At 43.8% G+C, this 18990-nt stretch overlaps 1 protein-coding gene across 1 annotated transcript in view; it reads right to left on the bottom strand.

Annotated features, from left to right (window-relative positions):
• ttn.2 (titin, tandem duplicate 2) overlaps positions 1-18990 on the bottom strand; it is a 472252-nt gene that overhangs the window by 441531 nt on the left and 11731 nt on the right. Inside the window, 27 exon segments of the mRNA XM_034187115.1 lie at positions 1245-1505; positions 1584-1844; positions 4140-4400; positions 4489-4752; positions 6057-6317; positions 6513-6773; positions 7603-7866; positions 9184-9456; positions 9756-10022; positions 10343-10624; positions 10704-11668; positions 11670-12279; positions 12282-12394; positions 12507-12675; positions 12753-12917; positions 13008-13032; positions 13034-13241; positions 14084-14232; positions 14325-14383; positions 14486-14522; positions 14525-14728; positions 15807-15902; positions 15904-15999; positions 16001-16126; positions 16173-16255; positions 16370-16512; positions 18056-18207. Of these exon segments, the coding sequence (XP_034043006.1) occupies positions 1245-1505; positions 1584-1844; positions 4140-4400; positions 4489-4752; positions 6057-6317; positions 6513-6773; positions 7603-7866; positions 9184-9456; positions 9756-10022; positions 10343-10624; positions 10704-11668; positions 11670-12279; positions 12282-12394; positions 12507-12675; positions 12753-12917; positions 13008-13032; positions 13034-13241; positions 14084-14232; positions 14325-14383; positions 14486-14522; positions 14525-14728; positions 15807-15902; positions 15904-15999; positions 16001-16126; positions 16173-16255; positions 16370-16512; positions 18056-18207 (6055 nt within the window).

Raw genomic sequence — 18990 nt, forward strand, 5'->3', positions numbered from 1 at the left:
GTCCCTTTCCTGAGCATTCAGGTCCTTCAGCATGGAGGTGATCAGGATGGCTGCACGTGGAGACAAGCTCATGTGAATAAAATGTTAGTGCTGTGATGAGACTGGCTGATGGGCGGGTGCATTCTTATCAGATTACTCTGTTTTATAATATTATCCTGTAACAGTTGAGTCTGTTACATAATCTCATCCTGTATCAGATTTCTGTTTTATAATATTATCCTGTAACAGTTGAGTCTGTCATATAATCTCATCCTGTATCATATTACTCTGTTTTATAATATTATCCTGTAACAGTTGAGTCTGTTACATAATCCCATCCTGTATCAGATTTCTCTGTTTTATAATATTATCCTGTAACAGTTGAGTCTGTTACATAATCTCATCCTGTATCATATTACTCTGTTTTATAATATTATCCTGTAACAGTTGAGTCTGTTACATAATCTCATCCTGTATCAGATTTCTCTGTTTTATAATATTATCCTGTAACAGTTGAGTCTGTTATATAATCTCATCCTGTATCATATTACTCTGTTTTATAATATTATCCTGTAACAGTTGAGTCTGTTACATAATCTCATCCTGTATCAGATTACTCTGTTTTATAGTTTCATAGTTTATAGTTTCATAGTTGACAGTGATTTCAAATGTGATGGTGTCCCTTTCCTGAGCATTCAGGTCCTTCAGCATGGAGGTGATCAGGATGGCTGCACGTGGAGACAAGCTCATGTGAATAAAATGTTAGTGCTGTGATGAGACTGGCTGATGGGCGGGTGCATTCTTATCAGATTACTCTGTTTTATAATATTATCCTGTAACAGTTGAGTCTGTTACATAATCTCATCCTGTATCAGATTACTCTGTTTTATAATATTATCCTGTAACAGTTGAGTCTGTTACATAATCTCATCCTGTATCAGATTTCTCTGTTTTATAATATTATCCTGTAACAGTTGAGTCTGTTATATAATCTCATCCTGTATCATATTACTCTGTTTTATAATATTATCCTGTAACAGTTGAGTCTGTTACATAATCTCATCCTGTATCAGATTTCTCTGTTTTATAATATTATCCTGTAACAGTTGAGTCTGTTACATAATCTCATCCTGTATCAGATTTCTCTGTTTTATAATATTATCCTGTAACAGTTGAGTCTGTTATATAATCTCATCCTGTATCATATTACTCTGCTTCATTGTTCTAACTCTACAGAGGTGATGGCATTTCCAGTAGGGTATCACCTTCGACAAACAGGTTGGCAGCGGAGGCAGCGGAGCCTGCTACAAACTGGTACTCTCCTCCATCTCCAAAGTGAACGTTCCGGATGGTGAGGGAGTGCGTGAGTTGACGACTGCGGACCTGACACCTGTCCGAGGACTTGATTTCCACGCCGTTCTTCAGCCACTTGTAGCTGATGCCTTCATAGTTGACAGTGATTTCAAATGTGATGGTGTCCCTTTCCTGAGCATTCAGGTCCTTCAGCATGGAGGTGATCAGGATGGCTGCACGTGGAGACAAGCTCATGTGAATAAAATGTTAGTGCTGTGATGAGACTGGGTGATGGGCGGGTGCATTCTTACGGCTGACAGTCAGCGTTGCAGACACTCTGTCGTTGCCACAGATGAAGGTGTACTCTGCTGAGTCGTCCCTGCTGGTGTTCAGGATTTTCAGCTGGTGGATTTTTCCCTGAACCACGATCCGGAACTTCTCGCTCATCTCGATCTCCACACCATCCTTCAGCCACGTTGATGGGATGTTGAAATGTGAAACCTCACACTCAAATGTGGCAGCCTGCGTCTCTGCCACCTCCACATTCTTCATGGGTTTAGTGACTCGCAGAGCTGCGACAGACAAGTCCAGAAGATCAGCCAAGGCTGCACTTTGCATAACTAAAATGCTGTCATTGCGCACCTTCCGCAGTGAGCGTTGGTGTAGTTTGCATAACTTAAATGTTGCGTGGTGTCGTTGTGTACCTTCCTCAGTGAGCGTGGCTGTAGTTTGCATAACTTAAATGTTGCGTGGTGTCGTTGTGTACCTTCCTCAGTGAGCGTTGGTGTAGTTTGCATAACTTAAATGTTGCTTGGTGTCGTTGTGTACCTTCCTCAGTGAGCGTGGCTGTAGTTTGCATAACTTAAATGTTGCGTGGTGTCGTTGTGTACCTTCCTCAGTGAGCGTTGGTGTAGTTTGCATAACTTAAATGTTGCTTGGTGTCGTTGTGTACCTTCCGCAGTGAGCGTTGGTGTAGTTTGCATAACTTAAATGTTGCGTGGTGTCGTTGTGTACCTTCCTCAGTGAGCGTTGGTGTAGTTTGCTTAACTTAAATGTTGCTTGGTGTCGTTGTGTACCTTCCTCAGTGAGCGTTGGTGTAGTTTGCATAACTTAAATGTTGCTTGGTGTCGTTGTGTACCTTCCTCAGTGAGCGTAGCTGTAGTTTGAATAACTTAAATGTTGCTTGGTGTCGTTGTGTACCTTCCTCAGTGAGCGTTGGTGTAGTTTGCATAACTTAAATGTTGCTTGGTGTCGTTGTGTACCTTCCACAGTGAGCGTTGGTGTAGTTTGCATAACTTAAATGTTGCTTGGTGTCGTTGTGTACCTTCCTCAGTGAGCGTAGCTGTAGTTTGAATAACTTAAATGTTGCTTGGTGTTGTGTACCTTCCGCAGTGAGCGTTGGTGTAGTTTGCATAACTTAAATGTTGCTTGGTGTCATTGTGTACCTTCCGCAGTGAGCGTTGGTGTAGTTTGCATAACTTAAATGTTGCTTGGTGTCGTGTACCTTCCTCAGTGAGCGTGGCTGTAGTTTGCATAACTTAAATGTTGCTTGGTGTCGTTGTGTACCTTCCTCAGTGAGCATTGGTGTAGTTTGCATAACTTAAATGTTGCTTGGTGTCGTTGTGTACCTTCCTCAGTGAGCGTGGCTGTAGTTTGCATAACTTAAATGTTGCTTGGTGTCGTTGTGTACCTTCCTCAGTGAGCATTGGTGTAGTTTGCATAACTTAAATGTTGCTTGGTGTCGTTGTGTACCTTCCACAGTGAGCGTGGCTGTAGTTTGCATAACTTAAATGTTGCTTGGTGTCGTTGTGTACCTTCCGCAGTGAGCGTTGGTGTAGTTTGCATAACTTAAATATTGCTTGGTGTCGTTGTGTACCTTCCACAGTGAGCGTGGCTGTAGTTTGCATAACTTAAATGTTGCTTGGTGTCGTTGTGTACCTTCCGCAGTGAGCGTTGGTGTAGTTTGCATAACTTAAATGTTGCTTGGTGTCGTTGTGTACCTTCCGCAGTGAGCGTTGGTGTAGTTGGCATAACTTAAATGTTGCTTGGTGTCGTTGTGTACCTTCCACAGTGAGCGTGGCTGTAGTTTGCATAACTTAAATGTTGCTTGGTGTCGTTGTGTACCTTCCACAGTGAGCGTGGCTGTAGTTTGCATAACTTAAATGTTGCGTGGTGTCGTTGTGTACCTTCCACGGTGAGCGTGGGTGTAGTTTGCATAACCTAAATGTTGCTTGGTGTCGTTGTGTACCTTCCACGGTGAGCGTGGCTGTAGTTTGCATAACTTAATTGTTGCGTGGTGTCGGTGTGTACCTTCCACAGTGAGCGTGGGTGTAGTTTGCATAACTTAAATGTTGCTTGGTGTCGTTGTGTACCTTCCGCAGTGAGCGTTGGTGTAGTTTGCATAACTTAAATGTTGCTTGGTGTCGTTGTGTACCTTCCTCAGTGAGCGTGGCTGTAGTTTGCATAACTTAAATGTTGCTTGGTGTCGTTGTGTACCTTCCTCAGTGAGCGTGGCTGTAGTTTGCATAACTTAATGTTGCTTGGTGTCGTTGTGTACCTTCCACAGTGAGCGTGGGTGTAGTTTGCATAACTTAAATGTTGCTTGGTGTCGTTGTGTACCTTCCACAGTGAGCGTGGGTGTAGTTTGCATAACTTAAATGTTGCTTGGTGTCGTTGTGTACCTTCCACAGTGAGCGTGGGTGTAGTTTGCATAACTTAAATGTTGCGTGGTGTCGTTGTGTACCTTCCACAGTGAGCGTGGCTGTAGTTTGCATAACTTAAATGTTGCGTGGTGTCGTTGTGTACCTTCCTCAGTGAGCGTGGGTGTAGTTTGCATAACTTAAATGTTGCGTGGTGTCGTTGTGTACCTTCCACAGTGAGTGTGGCGCTACACTGTAGATTTCCGACCACCGCGGTGTACTCTCCGGCGTTACTGCTGTCAACTTTTTGCAGGATCAGTTTGTGAGCTTTCCTCTCAGACACAATCTTGCATGTGTCGCTTGACTTCAGCTTCACACCATTAAAGAGCCACGTTACAGGCACGTTGTCATGTGACAGACTCAGTTCGAAGGAGGCGGTGCTGTTGAGCAGTGACGTCATGTCCTTTATTTTCTTAACAATCTTGATTGCTGCAGAAACAGACGGCATGGAAATATGTCATTTTTTTAATTGAGAGATGTTTTTAAATTCCAGAGGATGTAGTTGACTCATGCTCACTCTCCACGTTGAGTCTGGCGTTGGCAGACAGTTTTCCCAGTTTGAAGGAATAAACAGACTCATCCACCGTGCTGCAGTTCTTGACCTTCAAGGTGTGGACCAGGCCTTTGGAGCTGATCTCATACTTGTCGCTGTTCTCCAGCTCCACGCCGTTCTTGATCCACTGTGAACCCTTCACATCAGGATGAGTCAGCTCCAACAAGAACAGCGCCTCCTGAGTCTCTGTCACCGTCTGGTTCCTCAGTGTTTTCTTGATTTTCACCGCTGCATGAACAAAGTGTTACACAACATTGTCCTGATTTCAGTCATCTCAGTGCAGCTAAACATGTCAGGAAAAGATCATGAGGTCGTTAAAGTAGACTCATCCTCTGAGGAGTAGGGTTAGGGGATAGGGAACAGTTCTCCAACCTTGAAGATTATATTTATACCCTATCCCCAATCAACAAAAGCAGGCCTTAAGGGTTTATGCTTGGACCTGTCCTTTTTACTATCTACGTGCTCCCCCTTGATTGGATCATCTGCATACCTTGGGTATGCAGATGATACACAGCTGCATCTCATCCCAGAACCGTCCCCTCAGCTCCAATTTATGTCACTAGTCAACTGCCTGTAAAAAAAATTACAAATCTCATTCCAGTCACATCAAACTCATCACCAAGTAAGTTTTTTGACACCTCAAGAACATCTCAAGATGCCAACCCTCACTCTCTGACTTCATTGTTCAGACCCTTGTCCATGACTTCACCAGCACCAACCTAAATTACTTTAATGGTATCCTGTTTGGTTTACTCAGCAAAGCCCACCCTCATGACACCGCTACAAGGGTTCTTTCTAGTTCCAAGCCCTCATTCCCCTTCACTAGCTTCCAGTCAAGTAGTGCATTGGGTAACTTGAAAGGCACTATGAGTATTTAAGATATTGTTAATGATCTTAGTCTTGATCCAGGACAGTCACAAACTCAGACAAGTTAAAAAACACTCAGCTTCTCAAGTGCTGCAGTCAGGGTATCTATGGATTCCACTCAGATCACAGTGCTGACCACAAAGTCTAGGTCAGTAAACCTTTCCCCACTGACAAAGACACCTAAGCTGCTGGTTTCCACAATCCAACCCAACACCTAGTCCATGCAAGCACTGAACAGTGTAGGATCCAGAACACATCCCTGAGGAAGGCCAGAATTATCTAGGATGAAGTCAGAGGCTCCACCTCCCCTGTGCACAATGCTCAGTACCTGTGTAAAGGCTGGTTATGATGTCCAGTAACTCACTTAATGTCTCAGAAATTCTCAGAATGCTCCCCTGAAATGAAAAAGCTGCTTTTAAACATTCTACATTTTTCACTTACACAATTATGTGATTGTATTTTGCCTTAAAACCTGCAATAAGAAATAATGTTAAACTTTCAAGGAAAAAAACAGGACTTCTGAATATGATTTTTCCTTTTGAATATCTTAAAATGTGATGAACGCATTGAATTTATCAATCCGTGAATTGACTGCATTTTTCAGATTTGTTCCTTTTTTGGATTTTGAGACTCGGTGATGTGTGCCCCCTGGAGCTGGTACGTACCCTCCACCCTCAGGTTGGCAGTGGTTTTGGAGTGGGCCACCTGGTAGGTGTACTCGCCCACATCCTGTGGTCTGGTGATGACGATGACAAGGCGTCTGACGGCGCCCTCTACTTCACTGATTACGTTATCGCTGAAGTCTAGGGGATGACCTTCCTTCAGCCACTTGCCCTCGGCGTTGGCGTTGGCAACTTCACACTCCAGCTGTGCAGTCTGAGACTCCGCCACAGTCACATCCTGCAGAGGTCGTGTTATGGCTCCACCTGGTGGCACCCACATTACATAACTCACAACTTACAATTTTAAGATTTCTCTAATAATATTCAGACTTTGTTATAATTATTACTTTTCATAAAGTTGTAGATTTTCTTGCAGTTATTTATTCAGATAATATTTTACTTTATTTTTTGCTGACAATGTTTACAGTTTAATTTAGAGTTAAAACAACACAAACGTACCGGAGACGGTGAGCTGGGCACTGGATGTTTTCTCGCCGGCGTGGAAAATGTACTGACCCTCCTCGTCCTTCATGGTGTCGATGACGGTCAGGAAGTGTTCTGTGCCTTTGGATTCTATCTTGTATCTGGGTCCATGTTTGAGATGCTGGTTCTTGAAGGTCCAAACCGGATCAATGCCAGGGTGTGAGACCTCCACGTTAAATACAACGTTCTGGGACTCGGAGCAAACCTTGTCCTCCATGTGTTTCACAATCTGGATTGCTGAAAACACAACACAGCCACGTTCATAACACCACCACGTAAAGTGGTAAAGAATTTTCAGAATAAAATCTCTTTATTGTGAGAACATATTCACAATTTAGAGAAAACAGTTACAACATTAATAGAATAAATTTTGTGAGAAAAAAATCTAAATAAATGCAGAAAATATTAACTACAATTTATTGCAAATAAAATAATACCGCAACAAGATCAAATTAAAAACTATGAAAACAAAACACAACATTAACAAAAAACTTTTAATACCTTGGAAATCAAGTTGGTTACACAATAAATTCTTTAAATTACCATTTTCTCTATTTGGTATTTCTTCTAACGTATCATTATTTCTTTTAAGGTAGAAACTTTGTCAACTGTTTCCATGTTAAGTTGATGTTATCTTGCAATAATTGAAACCATTTATCTACATTTCTATTTATTCTCAGTGTGCATTTTTCCTCGTTTCACTTTTATCAAATTGTTCTCATTTCTGCTTAGTCCTCATCAAATTTACAAAATAAAAGTTGATAAACATCAGAATATCCTGTAACACTGAGAAACCACCATGTCTTCATTACTTTTATTGTGAGGCTGAGAAAGTCTGGATGAAATGTCAAATGTTTCACAATAAGACCAGAGAGTTGAAGGTAAAGATTACTGGTGTTGTTTTAGTCCCTGATGAATTGTTTAATGTCATGTACGTCTTCGTGCCTGTGCAGCAAACATTCACAGCACTGTGCAAATCTTTAAAATACCCTTTGACTGCAGAGTGTGTGTTTTTGTGTGTGTGTGTGTGTGTGTGTGTGTGGTGTTCAGGAGTTAAAGGTCTTACGCTCCACAGACAAGCGGCAACTGGTTTCCACTTTGCCGACTACCAGTTTGTAGCGTCCTTGGTCAGAAGCGTAAGTTCTGCTGAAGACCAGACGCTGCTTGGCGCCTTTGGCTACTGTCTGGATCCGGTCACTGGGGATCAGCGGTTTGTCGTCGTGGTACCATTTGACTGAGCTGATGTCCTGAGCCGAGATCTTGGCCTCCAGAACGGCTTTGGTACCTTCGATGGAGTTCACGTCCTTCAGCGGCAGCACGATGTCGATGGCTGCAGAGAACAAAAATGACAAATAAATGCCATCCTGGTCTCACATTTATGGTACATTAACACGTCAAATTCATGTCAAAATGTTTAAAACATGAAGGAAAAAAGTCTTTTTAGTTACATCCTTGGTGATGTCATAAAAACATGAAAGACAGACATGGGGTTTAGTAATTGAGGTTTAGTTTGTTTGGTTAACCTGTGTAAGAATGCAACTGTTAATTACTTTATTATAGATTAATCTGTCAGATGTAATTAATGACACTATTAAATGTGAGAAAATTATTGGGGAAAAAAAAAAAAACTCTTCCTGTGACCAAAAGCTGTTTGTTCCACTTATTTGGTTAATGGTCAAAAGTCAGAAAATATTTCATTGTTTCAACAGGATAAAAAAACAAAACTTACCCAGAATTTAAATTAACAAACAATTTATCAACTATTATAATAGCTAATAACTTTTTTTGATTAACTGAACAAGAGTCCACTATGATTTCCTTGATGATGGAGAAGAACCAGTTCCTTCACAGAGTCTGTTCTGGAAACTTGATCTCAGTGACATTTATGGAATAAAAAAACCCCACAAAGATTAAGGCCCGTGTCCATATGGTGTGCCCCCCCCCCCACCCCCCAGTGTTTTTTAAATGAGAACGTGTATGTGGGCACATGCACCAGCCTCCCGAGAAAAAAAAAAATGGGTGGGGGGAGAGATGCATCCAGTGTCTATTTTTTTTTATTTTATTTTTGTGCACCAGCACCGAGTGCTTTTAATTTGAAAATCCTTGAACTTTTCAGAAAGGCACCATGACGTCACTACAACACCTTTACAAGCAACGGGAGGAGAGAATTATTTTTGCTGATTCTGCTCACAACAAAGACAAAAAACTTGTTTTCGATAGCAGATTGGACAAACACTTGGTTCCTGCTGAGGGCGAGTACTCATTATTGGCCTACATTACAAACTAGTGGTTAGTGGTTCATTATTGTCCCAGAAACAAATCTTGTTGTTTTCCCTCCACTGAAAATGCTGTTACTACTGAAAAGAAAGTGTTTGTGGATGCTCTTGCAGCTCAAGAGCATCTCTTTTCTGCCAGAAAAAATTTGCTACGTGGTCATAGGTCTTAAAACCCACCTGGGACACAGATTATGGTGGCACCAAGACATTTGAAAATACTTTTTTAAGAGCTGTATTCTCAGTTTTAAGTTCACAGAGCTACAACACTTCCTCAATGCTGTCAATCATGTGGAGGTTAAAGGTTTGATGGATTGAGTCTTTGCTGCCAGATCAGTTTTTAAACCTGGTCCCGATGGTGAACCGTTTCTTACTCTGAACGCTGAGTTTGCCCGAGGTGGAAATGTCCTGGGCAGGAACCACAAAGGAGTAGGAGGCAGCGTCATCTCTGCTGACATTCTCTATGAGCAGCTTGTGAACCAGCTTGTCAATGACGATGTGCACACGGTCTGAGGTGGAAACCACCTGACCGTTCTTCATCCATGTTCCCTCAACATTCTCCTGGGAGAACCGGACCTCCAGCTGGGCAATGTCTCCCTCACAGACAGTGAGGTCAGACAGTGGTTGCATCAGCGTCACAGGGCGCACTAAGGGGTCAAAATTCATCATGTTACTACTGACAGAAATAAACCTGCTTTAACTAGTAACATCTATTCAATTCAATAAAATTTTGCATTGCACCAAATCACAACATAAATCCGGGAAACATTTTAACTAGTTAGATAATGGAGCCAAGTTGGACTAAACAACTCGCCAAGCATTTAGCTACTTAGCATGAAACAGTCTTTGTCTGTAATCAAGGTCCAAGAAAATGTTCTGACTATGATAAGCAGCATATCTAGGAGCTCAAAAATAAAAGTCTTCATCACTCTGTGCAGTTGCTTACATTTCATCTTCAGGGAGGCACTGGTCCTCAGGTCCCCACATACAAAGGTGTATTTCCCCTGGTCCTCCTTCCTGACATCTTTAACAGACAGAGTGTGTCTTCCTCGGCGGGAGGACATGGCATATTTACTGCTGGGAGAGAGCTCCTCATCTCTCAAGAACCAGTTTCCCTCTGCATCTTCACGAGACAGCTCCACCTCAAACTCTCCAGAATAAGTCTCTGGAACCTCAATGTTCTCCAGGGGCTTGATGATCTCCAAGGGAGCACCTGATACACAACCATACCAAAACTTCAGTGACCAATCAGATAAAATGAAAACTGACTCTCAGATACCCTTAAGTATCAGAGGCAGCACCAATAAATAAGAAGAACAACGACAAAAGCAGTGGGGTATCCAAAGCACATTTGTTTGTCCAAACATGCTTAAACATGAGGAATTTGAAAAGTGTAGTTTGTTTTCAAAAGATAAAGAGGTATCACTGACAGAAATAAAGTATGGACCGGCTGAAATAGACAGAGAGGGACAATACACTCTGGGGCACTTTAGGGCCACGTGGGTATCAGGAAATGTTGATTCTAAACACTACCTTCAACATGAAGCCTGGCGTTGGTCCTGATGCTCTCGTCTTCTATAACCACGCAGGAGTATTCAGCATCATCGCTCATATCAATCATCAGCACAGACAAGAAGTGACCTTTTCTGTCTGAGTGCATCCTGTATTTATCTCCGGAAAAGATCTCCATGTTGTTCTTCAGCCATTTGACCTTGATGAAAGGTTCATTGGTTTCACACTCAAAGGTCACCATGGTGTCCTTCTCATTGGCGCTGGCATTCTCCAGGTGTTGGGTGAATGCCACTGCAGCTTTGGCTGCAATGAGAACATGACAGGTTAAAATTAACTGTGACACAAACATGAACTGGTCAAAGCTCGAATAACGGGATGATACCTTGCACCAGCAGGAAAGCATGGCTTGAGGACTCCCCGGCGACATTTATGGCTTTAACCATTATACTAGCAGAATCCTCTGCTGTGACATCTCTGATCACAAGTTCACAAAGATGGTCCTCCGGCCAGTACCAGTAAATACGGTCAGACTTCTCTAGTTGAATGCCATTTTTAAACCACTGGCACTCAGGTTCTGGTTTGCCGAAGACTCTGACTCGGAAATGAACGTCATCCATTGGAGCAACAGTCTGGCTTCTAATACGTTCCAGGATCTTGGGTGCTTCCATGCTCGGGGAGAGCTGAATCTTCTCCGGTTTGATTGTGGGTATGGTCACTGTGCCCTGCTCCTCCATCAGCCTCTTCTCAGCCTCTTCTTTCTCCTTCATGTGATGAAGAAGCTCCTCCTTTGTCTTCCTCAGTAAATCTTCATAAGAGTCGTCCCTCTTATGAGACTTGAACTCCACAGCAGAAATGGACTCATAGAAGCCTTCCTCTGTTCTGCGTTTGAACTTGCTCTTCAGCTCCTCTGTCTCCTCCGATGTTTTCTCATGAACAATTCTCTGAGTCTTCCTCAGCTTAACAACTTCCCTGTCCTGTGCTGCCTCACCAGGTCGGTCTGTTTTCACAATATCAAAACCCACTCTGCCGGCCTCATGTAAGGCCTCCGCTGCCTTCACTTCTGGAGCACGACGCAGGACAGATCTAAAGTCCTCTTTCTGTTGGATTTCCAGCTTCACTGTGTGTTCAGTTGTTCCCAAAGGATTGTCCGCAACAACTCTGACCTCTCCTGAATCGTATGACTTGATGTCAACAATTTCCAGATAGTAAATGCCATCATAGCAGAGTCTGTATCTCTTGCTCTTGCGAATAAGTTGTCCGTTAAGGTACCAATTGACTTTGGGTGCTGGATAACCGGTTACTCTGCAGCGGAATCGTGCAATGTCACCTTCCAGCACTCTTGCTGGTCAGGTAACAGACAATGTCAGGTTTAGTCTTTTCACATCCGTCATCTGCACTGACTCCATATGGTCCTTCGTGAGCCATGCGCTCCATCTCCTCAATTCTGTGTACCCCCTTCCTGCCTTCAGGAAGCTGTGTTTCTTCAACAAGACCCTTCTCATCCTTGACAATGAGGGTGGCAGAGGTCTGATCAATTCCATACTTGTTGGTAGCTCGGCAGGTGATGACACCACTGTCTCTTGCGTACGCCACTTCATAGTCGAGACTGCAGTACCCAAATTCATTGATCATGCGTAGCCTGTTAGCAGCTTCCAGAGGTTTGCCGTCATGCAGCCACTCCACGACCATAGTGGGGTCACCAATCGGAGTCAGTCTGCACTCAAAATGAGCTGGTCCAATATGCTTCATTCTGACAGAAGTCAGTTTCTTCTTGAATTGTGGTTTTTGTTGTTTTCTCCTTGTCATAGAGGTCTCCGTCCTCCACTGCTCCTGACCATATCGAAGATGAAGGGGCTCCAAGCTCAGGGGCTGCGATCTCTTTGGCCTTATACGTTCCTTGGGAATAATGAGCTTTCTCTCGGCTTGAGGTGCCACAAAGTCCGCCTCAACGTTGACTCGCACCGAGTGGTATCCCTGCCCACCTTGTTGATGGCTGTAGCCGTGTACCAGGCACTGTCTGAGGCTGCAGCTGAAGGAATATGGAATCTGGCTTCTCCTTTAGTACCATCAATCCTGAAATAGATACCCATTCAAACATAGTGATAAGGGCATTTGTTTGGGTGGATTGTTGAAATGCTCAAAAATCCATCAGAAAAAATTTCACTTGTAATGTAAAGATACACACTTGATATGTGGGTGCTTCTGTGGAGTTATAATGTCACTGTTCTTCAGCCAGACAATATCAGGTAGGGGGTTTCCAATGGCTTTAACAGCCAGTTCAACCAGAGTACCCTGTTTTACAGTAATGTTCTTCAGCTTCTCAACAAACTGAGGACGCACCACATTTTCTCGAGCTGTTAAAGAAACAAATATATTCATTGCTTGGAAGTTAAAATTCCAACAAATAACCTGATTCAGTAAGATGGATTACCTTCAACAGTGAGTGTTATGGAGACAGAAGACCTTCCTGCTCTGTTCTGAGCAACAACTGTCCACTCTCCAGAGTCCTGTGGCATAGCCGGGACAATGATCAGGGACTGAGTGCCGTCTTCTTTAATCACTATTTTATGGGTGTAGTCATTGATGACTTGTTGTCCTTCGAAAAAGAGAATTATGCAGGTTTTAACAGCGGCAGAAATAACAGATATAACTGAAGCTTTAGTTTGTGGAAGCTTGTTTTTCTTACCATTATGGAACCAGTAGGTGTCGGGGCATTGGTCTACCGACAACCTTAAGATCAAACCTGGCAGTCTGCCCCTCAGAGCACTTTATTGAGGAAGGCTTCATGACAAACACAGGCTTATAAAGTCTTTCCAACTGAGCCTCATCTGTCTCGTCCAAACGACGAGCAGGAGAGCGTCCTGGCGAACGGCTGGGAGAACGAGCTGGTGAGCGACTCAGAGAACGAGGAGACATGGATCTGAAGGAGAAAGAGAGTCTTTCAGTGATTAGACATTAGGAGAAATTCATATTGTAATTTCTCCCCTGGCAAAGAAATTGTTGTGGTCTTGTGCCACTGAAGGCCAACTGAGAGACAACTGAAGGCCTAGTGAGGAGCCACTGAAGGCCTACTGAGGGACAACTGAGGACTACTGAGGGGCCACTGAGGGGCCACTGAAGGTCTACTGAGGAGCCACTGAAGGCCTACTGAGGGACAACTGAAGGCCTATTGAGGGACAACTGAAGGACTAATGAGGGGCCTCTGGAGGTCGACTGAGGGACATCTGAAGACCTAGAGAGGAATCACTAAAGGCATACTGAGGTCCACCGAAACCCTACTGAGGGACATCTGAAGACCTAGGGAGGAATCACTAAAGGCATACTGAGGGGCCACTGAAACCCTATTGAGGAACAACTGAAGACCTAGGGAGAAGTCACTAAAAGCAGACTGAGAGGCCACTGAGGAACTCCTGAGGTGCCAGTGAAGAACTCCTGGGGGGCCACTGAAGAACTCCTGAGATGCCACTGAAGAATTACAGAGGAACTACTGAAGAACTACTATGGGGCCACTGAAGAACTACTGAAGGCCACTGAAAAACTACAGAGGGGCCACTGAAGAGCTACTGTGGGGCCATTGAAGAACTACTGTGGGGCCACTGAAAAACTCCTGGGGGGCCACTGAAGAACTACAGAGGGGTCACTGAAGAATTATTGCGGGGCCACTGAAGAACTACTGCGGGGCCACTGAAGAGCTACTGTGGGGCCATTGAAGAACTACTGTGGGGCCACTGAAAAACTCCTGGGGGGCCACTGAAGAACTACAGAGGGGTCACTGAAGAATTATTGCGGGGCCACTGAAGAACTACTGCGGGGCCACTGAAGAACTCCAGAGAGTCACTGAAGGCCTCCTGAGGGACAACTGAAGGCCTCCTGAGGAGCCACTGGAAGTCTACTGAGGAGCCACTGAAGGCCTACTGAGGGACAACTGAAGGCCTACTGAGGAGCCACTGGAAGTCTACTGAGGAGCCACTGAAGGCCTACTGAGGGACAACCGAAGGCCTACTGAGGGACAACTGAGGCCTACTGAGGGACAACTGAAGCAGTACGTCAAGCTGTTGAAGGCTGAAGCATTTAACAGGAGTATGAATGACAAGCCTTCATCTTGTCTCTACGTTTTCTGATTTGTGAGTATTTCTATGTCATCTGAGCCCTTTAAAACTTTACCTGAACTGTCCATAGCTGGTTGTGGAGTGTATGTTCTGAGGTGTCACAGTGCTGGGATGGCTCCACGTAGAGCTTCCCAGAACTGACAGCATTTCCTTTTCACGTGGTGGCGAAGGCTGTGTAGACTCCCTCATCCTCTGGCAGCACCACTGTAATACGCAGGCTGGCTCTGCCATCCTGAAGAACTTCCATCTGGTAACGGCTGCTAGCCTGGATACGTTGACCATCCTTATACCAAGCAATCTGGCAGAAGATCAAATGTATTTCAAAGACTGCTTTGGATCCACATTTGTTATAATAAATCCGTGTTCAAGTCTACATTGTCATTCTACGCTGACTTTTGATTATTAAAATTATTGACTAGTATAACTTTTCAGTTACATGTCCAAAGGTTTTTGGGTTTTCTAGTAATACCAACTTGTCAGATGCCAGATGCAGCCTCTCACTGTGTATAATGACAAAAGATTTGTTTTTTTTTTGTTTTTTTTTTTACTTTCAAATAACACTGAACACTTACAGGCAGCCACAAATCAATGCACTGGGGACAGTTGAGGACCCCAAAAATAAAAGCCATTGGAGTGATGGCCCCTTTACAATCTCTACAAAGCAAGGCCAAATCATGTCTGGGAGCATACACATCACCATATCCACAAGACATGAAACCACAACTGGTCCATCCACACCTCTCCAAAGAGCCACCATAGCCAGGTGAAAAGTGGGCGTGTCCTTGGCCTTCTCCAGCCACTGCGGCCCTCAACACTGAGACACCTGCGCTTTGGATCATGTCCAAAGAACTACCCATATGGCCAAATGTCCCTTTGTGTCTGGAGTATCAGTCCTGCCACCAAACCTCAACAAGGATACAGGAGCACCACTGACAATCCTAGATGCAGTTTAGCATCATGTGCATGAGGTCAAGGCACTGACCATTACCAAATGGTTATGTAGTTCCAGCTGGGGGACGTGGCTGTGGTCTCTCTGCAGAGATCTAATCCCTCGCATGAGTTAACCATAAACCGTTTTGAACTGCAAACAACAGCTACGCGTAATTCACATACAGAGGAAGCCGGAGTTTCGGCAATAGCCAGAGTAAACATTAAATAGCTGAATGTAAATGACCTTGCAGCATGAATGAAAGATTTGTGATGGCATATGGATGATGGACTAAAGACCTGAAGCAGGATGATAGTCCTGATGGTCAGCTACAACTTCAGCACGCTAACTGAATGCTCACAGAGAACCTGGAGCTAAGATGTTGTAGCTGAGACACAACTTGATCTTGGTCGGACTTGGAGAAGGTTTTCAGATTTTAACTTCATACCTTTGGCAGTGGTCTTCCAGCCATCTTGCAGTGGAAAGTGACTCCCATTCCCTCCATGATCCTGTAGTTCTTTACTGGAGTAATGAAATCTGGCTGCAACCGCCTCTTCCTCTGCTATGGTCACCATCAGCTCACCATCCTCAGTCACCAGCTCTCTGTACATAATCCTCATGATCCTGAGCTCAATCTCTTGGTATGATCCGTTCTTCAAAGGCCGAAATGAGAAACTCCTGAGACAGTGAATCAGGTTTAGCTTTAAATCTGGACTGATAATCTTTGGAACTTTTAGATCAAACTTAAGTACCTTTTCTGAGACCACGCTCTTTCCAGTTGACCTCCTCTGTTCCAGTTCGTATGACTGATGACCACAGAGGGTTCCTGCACCACTGCTGTGGTCACTTCAGTTTTAAATGACACATCCTGCTGCTTCATCAAAGCTTCATATTCCTCTGCAAGGACACAGAAATGCTGTGAAGCTCTCATCCACTTAATAAAGAAGAATCTGACTTTTCACACAATATTTCTTTCACAGTTTCTTTCAGGAGATGGATGAAAGTAGATACCTTCCTCGAGCAGATTGGTGGAGGCCTGAAGCTTCTCCGGTGCGTTCTTGGCAAAGACGGCATATTCTCCTGCGTCATCAGCGAAGGTCATAGATATCTCCAACCTGCATTCTCCCGTCTCTTTCTTATAGGCAACTTTGTATCTGATTACAAAATGTCAAAACAATCATTAACACAAAGAACCTATAAGATGCAGTGACAGCAACACTCCAAAAACACAAACCAGATACTGATGAAGCTTCCTTGGTCATCTCTGTAGAAATCAAGACCTAAAGGCCCTGTCACACCTTGACGATAAGCCAGTGTCTGCCATCAGCCCGTTTCAACCCAGTGGTTCTGTTTGGTACTGCACCACGTGGTGGGCATCAGTAACAAAGTAATAAACATTATTTCATTTTTTATTTTCATTTTTTTTATCTTGGTGGACCATTTTTGTTATGTACAGAATGCTGATGAGTGGACTGGCTGTCGGAAATGCTGCCGTGAATGAATGAAGTGCTGTCTCTTTAAATCAATCAATCAATCAATCAATTTTTTTTATATAGCGCCAAATCCACACAAACAGTTGCCCCAAGGCGCTAAATGTTGAAAGTGCCGGCTGCTTCCTGATCAGTGGACCTGATCAGACTGATCGGGGTCATCACAGACCTGAATAACGAAACGCTGGGATGATTTAACTTTTAAAGCACCAGTGACCGCGATCAGGTGTGATCTGAATCAAGTGCTGTGCGATCTGTCGGTGTGGTGATCACCGACAGCGACGTCACTTTAAAGTTTTAAACAGCGCATTAATCAGGCATGATCACCTGATCGATTAGGTCATGTGATGATCACACCACAGCAACGGTGCCTTTAAAAGTTTAAATCATCACAGCGCTTCTGTGTGTTCAGAACGTGACACTGGCATCCTCTGAGAGAACGCACCTGCATCAAAAAACAAAACAAACCAAACACAGAAGGACTTGTTTTATGTTTCCTGCCACGAATTTAAAGGATTTTTCGAGGTCATTTCAAAAATCAGGAGCTTTATGTGGATTCATGTCCGTCTGTGATGGTGAATTGGACTGAAATGAACATGTCAGATTTATATTTTTTCAGTGTGTGAATGAAACGATCGTCTGCATACGGACCGCGGCTTTCAGCCAATCAGTGACCAGCATTAATGGACATATTTAGACTTATGAGTAAATTGCAAGAAACATGTGTCAACAATCACATAACTTACCTGCAACTTATGTCCAGCATGTGCGGAATGTGTGAGTCACACGCTGGCACTCGTTGAAATTTTTCAGCATTCCCAAATGTTTTGAGGAGCTCAGCTTATCAGGACGAACATCAGCAAGCTTCAGCGTGTTTCAACTTGCTCTTGACTTATTGAACTTATGCCAGCGTTTTTAATACGGTCGGCATATGCTGGTTAACTCGTCAAGGTTGTGACAGGACCTTAAAGAGCCTACATACATTAGTGGAACAAAACTTTTTAAAAGCCCAAAACAGAATTAAAACCACTTCCAAAAACACTCGGAGAAAGACCTAAATGCCACGTGAAGAGGTCTGTGTGGACCTGACAGCCCCGTACAGTTCCTTTAGGACCAGGAGCAAACCTAAACCAAGATCTGCAGAAGTTCTGGAGATGCATTTCAGGACAAAAACCTGGTGAGCAGCTGATCAAGGATTGTGTTGTACCTGTATCCAGTGGTGAGCGGCACGCCACTCTTCTTCCACATGATGTGAGGTTTTGGGTGTCCTCCGATCTGGCAGTCGAAGACGACACTTGCTCCCTCCACCAGCTTCTGGACGGAGGGTTTCTTGATGAAGAAAGGTGCAGCGGCCCTCTCCTGTGCTCACATCTGCCATCTTCACTTCTTAGTCTCTACAGTAAAACTGATCAGAGCCAAAAGCTAAAGCTTCCAGTCCAGTCACCGAGGGGAACATCTTACTGCCCTGTTCGAGTCAATGTGTCCAGAGACTCACCTTTTTTCTTGTGTGATTTCAATCTCAGTAGCTGTGGTCATTTCCTCCCTGCTCTCAATTTTTCTGATACTGAAAGACAGAAGCAGAGCTCCATGAATGCAGTGTGAAAGCTGAGCACTTGGTGAGTTTCCACATTTGAGTCCACTCAGTTTAAGGAACATATCCTATGGACTATAGAGCCAGTCTCCCATTGTCGATTTTTGTATGTAATCTGTGGTAATAGTGCTGTTGTAGAGCATAGTGACCAATTTGGAAAATTATGAACAGGTGCAAAAAAATTGTGACATTGTGACACATTGCGGTGCACAACATTGAATAACCAGGGTATAGGGCGTTAGGTGCCTATTTTACTTTAATTTTACCGACCACTTTGGATTTTATTTTGTTACTGCATCTTGAAATAAATCCTTTCTGCTTGAATGTGGATTTGGCTGCTGAGTCACTTTGAGGCCAGGTTCTAGTTACAGAAGAAGTCATAAGTCCTCAAAAGGCCCTGAGGTCTATTGGTGCTGGTGCTTAGCTCCAGATTCTGTAGCATCTAGCAGATGCGACTCTACGACTTCCCCTAGATGGGATACCAGTCTAACGTAGGATACTTCCCCAGCTGGTGCACTGAGACAATGTAGGTCAAATGTCTTGTCCAAGCA

This window comes from Thalassophryne amazonica, chromosome 14 (assembly GCF_902500255.1).
Source record: "Thalassophryne amazonica chromosome 14, fThaAma1.1, whole genome shotgun sequence".
NCBI lineage: Eukaryota > Metazoa > Chordata > Actinopteri > Batrachoidiformes > Batrachoididae > Thalassophryne > Thalassophryne amazonica.